General features: G+C 49.9%; 1 protein-coding gene across 1 annotated transcript in view; it reads left to right on the forward strand.

Annotated features, from left to right (window-relative positions):
• The window catches only part of LOC121720892 (vacuolar protein sorting-associated protein 13B-like), a 304,282-nt gene that overhangs the window by 267,683 nt on the left and 29,099 nt on the right, over positions 1 to 7,500 (forward strand). The window contains exons 40-41 of the mRNA XM_042107363.1: positions 4,338 to 4,493; positions 7,229 to 7,483. Of these exons, the coding sequence (XP_041963297.1) occupies positions 4,338 to 4,493; positions 7,229 to 7,483 (411 nt within the window). The remainder of the gene's footprint in view (positions 1 to 4,337; positions 4,494 to 7,228; positions 7,484 to 7,500) is intronic.

Here is a 7,500-nt window from a genome sequence, read left to right on the forward strand (position 1 = left end):
CACACATACTAACACACACTCACTCACACTTTGACACAGTCTGCTTATTTTTCCCCATTTTTGCTTGTGTCAGTTTAGATTGATACACTCTGCTTGTCACCCACAAACGCAATGATTCATGACTTCCTTAGTATCAGTGCGCATTCTGTTTGCATTCTTGTTGTGAATGGGTACAACATTTAGTCTTCATGGCTCCCCAGTGGTTTTCCTGCCTAGAGCTTTCGTCATTAGCGTTTCTCACCCATGATGAAGAACCTGGCCCATCCTAGCCGAACTCCTATTACAGGAAATTGCTTTGAAAACATGTTCGTGACCCAAAAAAAAAAAAGCCCCCGTTCAACCCTGTGGGCTTGGTCTAGACGCTCTGCCGGGGGATTTCTCCGCCGCTTGATTGACTCATTGTGTAATTAACGTTACTGATGGCTCACACTGTCTGTGAATGTGTCAGGGCCCCGGCGTGTTTGTTTGAACCTATCGGCGTCACCTAGGCGACGGGTAGAATGTTTGTGTTGTTACGCTAGAAATAATAAGAAGTCCCGGGACATGCAGAAGCCACTCACGCGGCGGGTAACCCCTGAAATATGCCAGACGAGCCCGAAAGTGACAGGGCTGAAGCTTGCGCCCGCTCGAGTGCCTTTTGAACCCTGGGGCCTGTAGTTTTAGCCAATCATGTTGTGTCACTTCGTATATCCACCTCAGGGGCATAATGGAAGCCTACAGCTGTGGCCCTGCATTGAGCCAGCAATCAACTGGGCCTCGCGGTACCGACATTTTTACAGCACATTCTCTCCGCGCGGGAGAGGTGGGTGTTAGCGGCGCGTAGTCGGCCGCGGCCTCTCACACAGCTGCATGTTGGGAAATATGCGCTCGCTGCTTTCCCTGCAGGACCAATAAGGGCCTTGTCCACTTGCCAGGCCCGTTATCCCTCTCGCTTCCCGGCCCTGGGCTCGGAGGTTCTCCAGAGCAGCTCGAGGATTTTACCTCTAAACTCATTACACGGCTGCAAGGGTCGGGGCAGGTCGGGGCTAATGTTACCGTTAAGGGCGCGCACAAGCGCTGGCATGCCGTAATTTATGACTCAAAGGCTTACCATAACTGCTGGGGTCCTAATAGGCCCTAACCAGATGTGTTCTGTCCAATCGAAACTGGAACCCAGAAGCGTTCTGGAACCGTTCTGCCGGTCGGGGGCCAGCTTCGGCCGGCGCAGTCCCACCCCCGCGTACTCTTAAAGGAGTCCTGGGCGCTGGGTCAGCATTTGTTTTGGAGCTACTTGTAAGAGTGCCCGCGCTGACCAGAAAAGCGCACAGGGCAAATGATCGGCCCTCATGAAAACAGGGACAACTATTAACACAATTAGCACTGTGCTTTTAAAACTGGAGAGGCTCAGTTGTGCAGCCAAGAGGGGAGAAGAAGGTGAGCACAGAGCAGGCGAATCACATTCAGCACGTAGAAATCTTGTGAAACACACACACACACACACACACACAGAAACACACATACTCATACACACACACAAAGACACACATACACATACACATTCACACACACAGAATTACACAGACACACACCTACACATACTGTACACATACAAACACAGAAATACACAGACACACATATACACATTCACACACACAGACACACACCTACACATACAGACACACAGAAACACACAGACACACATATACACATAAACATTCATACACACACAGAGAAACAGACACACACCTACTCATACACACTCTCATATACACACTCTCACACACACACACAGAAACACACATACTCATACACACACACAAAGACACACACATACACATACACATTCACACACACAGAATTACACAGACACACACCTACACATACTGTACACATACAAACACAGAAATACACAGACACACATATACACATTCACACACACAGACACACACCTACACATACAGACACACAGAAACACACAGACACACATATACACATAAACATTCATACACACACAGAGAAACAGACACACACCTACTCATACACACTCTCATATACACACTCTCACACACACACACACACACACACACACACACACACACACACACACACACACACACATATACACATTCACACAAACAGAAATACGCAGACACACACACATACACATACAAACACAGAAACACACAGACACACATACAGTACACATACACATTCACACACACACCTACACATACAGACACACATATACACATTCACAGACACACACCTACACACACACACACACACACAGAAATACACAGACACACACAAGCATATGATTCATGGTTGCAGGGAGATGACTTGAGTTGGACTGGCGGCCGTTGTGATGACGTAGAGCAGTGGATGGTGTGAGGGCATTTGTTCGCCTCCCTCGTCTCTAAAAAGCCACTCACTCACTCGCCCAGATGTCAGCGCCGAGACAGAGAGATGTTTTGGTTCCAGCCATTAGCGTCTGCTCAGCGCTCACAAAGCCCAGATGAAACACGGCGCGGGTCTCCTCGCTCGGGCCCGCGCGGATCCGCTGAGCCTTCCCCCGGGGCCCGGCAGAGGCCCTCAGGGGGCCCGGGGGGCCGAGCCCAGCGTCTCGGTGTTTGTCTTTCTGTCTGAGTCACCGTCGCACTCGCTGGACGGTATTAACGGCCCCGCAGATGTGGAGGAAGGCTCGGCTTTCCGCAAAGGCATTCACCCTCGTGCAGTGAAGGGAGGTGGGGGGCTAGATTGGATCCGCTTTAAAGAGTCAGCTTTGGGGTCAAGCAAAAAAAAAGGAAACCTTTAAGACAGGATGGGGTTTGGTGTGGAGGTGGAGGTGGGGGTTGCAGGGATGAAAGAGTGACTTGTCATTAATCGGTGTCCTTTACTTCTGGCCACGTTGTTTTTGGCCACACCTTTGCTTTGAACGCTTTCATGTGGTCATGTCTCACAATTCCAGTCGAGCGGTGTCACCTTTTCACTGTGCGTCTCTCCGGCAAAGTAAAACAAAGAGTCAGTGTGTGTGTGTGTGTGTGTGTATGTTTGCGCGTTCCTCGGAGGAGTCTGGGAAGGATACTGTAATGGCTCCGCACCAAAGGTCAGCGCTAAATGGACCCGATAAAGTGGACTGTTGAAATGACACAGAGGAGCGTATGGATCAGAGGTGCGGCCCCTTCCTCTCACCCTGGCGCGCTGTTTACACCTCTCTGCCACTTCCTGGTGACTCACCGCGCCAGGAGATTGCTGCGCTATGATGTCATTTCCCCCCTCTGGAGGAGGATGATCCTCCAGAAATTGAATTCAGGCTTTGATTGGCCTCTGTTTTGGTAACCGGAGTCGTCTTCAAACGCGCAGAGAAGTCACCGGTTCAGAGCAACAACGCGCCTCAGCCAGGGTCCACTCCGCCACTGACCCCTGCCGCTAATTTGTTTTGCTTTCGGCGTTCGGGTGACCCTTCAGCGCGTGGAGGCTAGGCCCAAGTGCAAATCCTCAGACCCTCATTCACCGTTTCAACTCTTTGTTGTTCTTTTTCATCCTCCCTGCTCCCCCTCCATCTCTCCCTCTCTCTCTGTCTCTCTCTCTATCTCTCCCTCTCGTCAGTTGTTCTTTCTGAACTTGGCAATGACGTTGGCCCTTTTAAGCGGCCTAAGTTCTGGGAGGTCACCGCTCAGCCTTTAATGGATGAAGATGGCTCCGTTGTGTAAACTGTGTATTACTTCACTTGTTTGTCCAGCCCGTCGCTTGACAAGATCACGGGCAGTGATAGAAAGCCTCGTTTTTATTGGAGGCTTGTTTAGCGCGAGAGGGGAGAGCGAGCATCAGAAGCCGCCCGCATCTGGGAGTGTTTCTCAAGCGGTTTTCTATTCAGTTTATTGTGTGTGACCCGCACGAGCCCATCACTCCAACTGCCGCACACCCTTAAGCACGCTTAGCTCCATAAACAGGAAGCATTTTATTCTTAACAAACAATCCGTAAACACTCCCCCTTTTGTTTACTTGCCATGTGCACCAGCATAAATAGGAACCAAATTAGAAAAGGGATTTGTGCTGCTTGGTAGTCTTTTGGTACTCTGGGCACACACATCACATCTGTGTCTGTGTGTGTGTGTGTGTGTGTGTGGTTTACATATTACGAGGCATCAGATAAAGAAAATCAAACAATTAAAAAAAATTCTATTTTATGCAGTCTGTATATTTTAAGAAGTTGTGGATTGCAAAATGATTAGATTATACTTTGAGCCTGATTTTTTTTCCAATTAATACATGTATGTTTTATGTGTGTGTGTGTGTGTGTGTGTGTGTGGCTGTGCGTGATTGCGTGTGTGTGTGTGTTTGTTGTGTTCCTCCAGCTGCTGCACATCTGTATCGAGGGCTGGGGGAACTGGCGCTGGTCGGAGCCCTTCAGTATCGATAACGTGGGGACGTTGCTGAGGACCATCGAGTACAAGGGCCAGACCGCCTCCCTCATCATTAAGGTGCAGCAGCTCAGCGGCGTCCAAAAGCAGGTAAAAAACACACACACATACACACACACACACACACACACACATATTCTATGCCCATTTTATCTTCTCGCTATTTGTCTCGTTCACCCCCCCCCCCCCTTGTTTTCACTCTTGCTTTTTCTCCATCTTGCCCAATGTTTTGTTCTTCACTTTCTCATTTCTCACCGCTCTCTTTTTTCCTCTCTCTCTCTCTCTCTCCCTCATCTCAGCCTCCTCTCTTCCCTCACCTCCCCTCTCTCTCCCTCTCTCCTCCCTTCTCTCTCCCTCTGAGTCACCGTTCTTTTCCAGATGTAACTCTCTCAAACTAAGCATCTAAAAACATCCTCTCGCACTAAACGATGGCTACTGCTCACACAGAGCACACACATTACACGCACAGCGAGCATGACTTCACTGCTGTCCCTCATCTCCTGTTGTTATGAGCTGGATAACTTAGCATTTATTTAGGAAATATTTACAAACTTTAATTAGTCTTAGATCGTCATGGATAATTAGACGGTGAATTGCGCAGACGATGAATTGCTAGTATTTTGTGAAATATACTTATATGAGTAGATTGTTGGAAAGCGCTCCCATAATTGCTTCCATACTGAACTAAAGGCCATTGACAATAAAGAGGTCTGACGCAGGTCAGCTCTTCAACTCCAGAGCCTCCACCCGCCCTCCGTCCATCCTCCGTCCTCCTAAGCCCCTCCAGCAGGACAACAAGTCCACTCAGGAAGTCCAGGCAGCGGGCGCTGCGTCATGCTTCTCCGCTCGGAGGCGGACGGCTGAAAGTGGGATGTTTTAATTGTAAATAAAGTGCTACAGGAGGCGAGTGCGTCTCTGGCCCGGAGAGGTCTCGTAAAGCATGTTCCAGCCCTGTTTCCTGGAAATGCAGCAGGCGCAGGCAGACGGTGGGGGAAACGGAGAGAAGTGCAGACTCTTTGTTGTGTAAACACTGTCAAGTGTCACACACGCCCCCCACCCCCCAGCCCCATCTCTTTCTCTCTCTTTTTCTCTTTCCAGCTCTATATCCCTCTCTCTTTCCCTTTTGATCATTTCTCTCTTTCTCAACCCCCCCCCCCCCCGTTCCCCTCAATTCTCTGGGGCAGTGTCCTGTCTGGTCGCTGCATTGCCCCAGTCAGACATGTTGTTTTCATTGGTGGGAGATGTTGGGGGTAACCCACCCCCCCCATCACATCTAATCCCCCCCATACGAACAAGACAGCTTATGACAGCAACAACATGCCGCCACATGGCGCATCGCTCCCCAGACTTGTTTTGTTTAGTTTTTTTTTTTTTATTGTAGTTGTTTTTCCTTATGAGAGGGAATCACTGAGTGTTGTGGGCAGGCATCAACAGCAGTCAATGTTAGGCTAGCGTTAGCGCCACGTTCCACTCCACTGCCCTCACAATCCCCTCTCTAGAGTTGGACGCGCCTGTACGGTAAAATGTTTGTAACGCTACGGAGTACCATTAGTCCTGTGTGTGTGTGTGTGTGTGTGTGTGTGTGTGTGTGTGTGTGTGTGTGTGTGTTGAGCTTTCCAAACATTAGCTGCAGTACTAAGAGTAGTCGTGTAGGAACGTGGTAACTCACGTCAGCTTGTCTGAATGCTCGAAGGCCTCCAGCAGTGCTTTGCGTGTGTTTGTGTTTGTGCGTGGGTTTGTAGTTGATTTCAGATGCATGTGTGATGATTTAAGTCCACTATGGGGATTGTTGGGCTGCTGACGTGTGTCCAGCATCCCTTGTGGGTGTGTGTGTGTCGTATCTCTGAGTGGCAGAGTGACATGATTGGCCGAACATCTGGCTCCTGCTGACGGGAGACGATGATTGATGAGAGGCGGGGTCTTCCTTAACTACTGGCCCGCATCCTCGCCAGGGTCATTATCGCCATGGCGACCAGCAGGGGGAGAGCAGCCAGAAGGGGAAAATGGGAAAAACGATCAGCCCCGCATGGCAATTAAGAGCATCAGCTCCAGATGAGCTGTGTGTGTGTGTGCAAGTATACAGGATGGTTTGAAATGATTGTTAGTCGTTGTGGGTGTAGTGTACATCTGTGTCTATGTAGGTTTACCAGATGTGTGTGTGTGTGTTTGTCAGTGAAGAAACTCTGGAATGTGCTGTGTGGAACTGGACTGGACTGAATGTGCACTGGAATGTGCTCCTGCATGCAGTGTGTGCATTTTGGAAAGATGTTTAAGACGTTCAAGACATCTTGAGTGACAGACAGTGATCCACACGGACAATCAGTGACCTGCAGAATCCAGTCAGAATCATACTCATGTTCTCCCATACACACACACACACACACACACACACACACACACACACACACACACACACACACGCTCACACACAGAGACACGTACACACACACACACACACACACAAGCATAATCATACTCTCAAATGTGCACATACAACATACTCTCAAATACCCAGTAGACTCTCAAATGTGCACCCTGATGCTTGTTCCTGATTCTAAAACTGATAGTTCCGGTCCTTGATTGTGATTGGCTGAATCGCGTTCAATGCCGTTGTAAAATCCAGCATAAACATACACCTTGACCGCATTTCATACAAAAGTTAAAGTAGCTGCGTCTCGACGTTGCTTGGCACATTCCCATCATCCTGACATATGGATTTATGACTGATATGTTTTCACTCTTTCTTCCTTTCTCTCTCTCTCTCTCCCTCTCTCTCTCTCTCTCTCTCCCTCTCCCTCTCTCTCTCTCCCTCCCTCTCCCTGCAGGTGGTGATCTGCGGGCGGCAGGTGATGTGCAGTTACCTGGGCCAGGCGCTGGAGCTGCGACTGGTGCAGCACTACGTGGGCGCTGACGGCCAGACGGTGGTGCGCGAGCACGTGGGCTGCCTGGACGCCGGCGGCAAGCTTCCCTCCTACGTGCTGGAGGACAGCGAGCTGACCGAGCTGTGTGTGCGAGCGCGAGGCGACGAGGACTGGTCGCAGGACGTCCGACTGGACCGTCGGGAGAGCTCAGTTGTGCAGGTGAGTCAGTGACAGGT

This window comes from Alosa sapidissima, chromosome 10 (genome assembly GCF_018492685.1).
Source record: "Alosa sapidissima isolate fAloSap1 chromosome 10, fAloSap1.pri, whole genome shotgun sequence".
In the NCBI taxonomy this organism is placed as follows: domain Eukaryota; kingdom Metazoa; phylum Chordata; class Actinopteri; order Clupeiformes; family Clupeidae; genus Alosa; species Alosa sapidissima.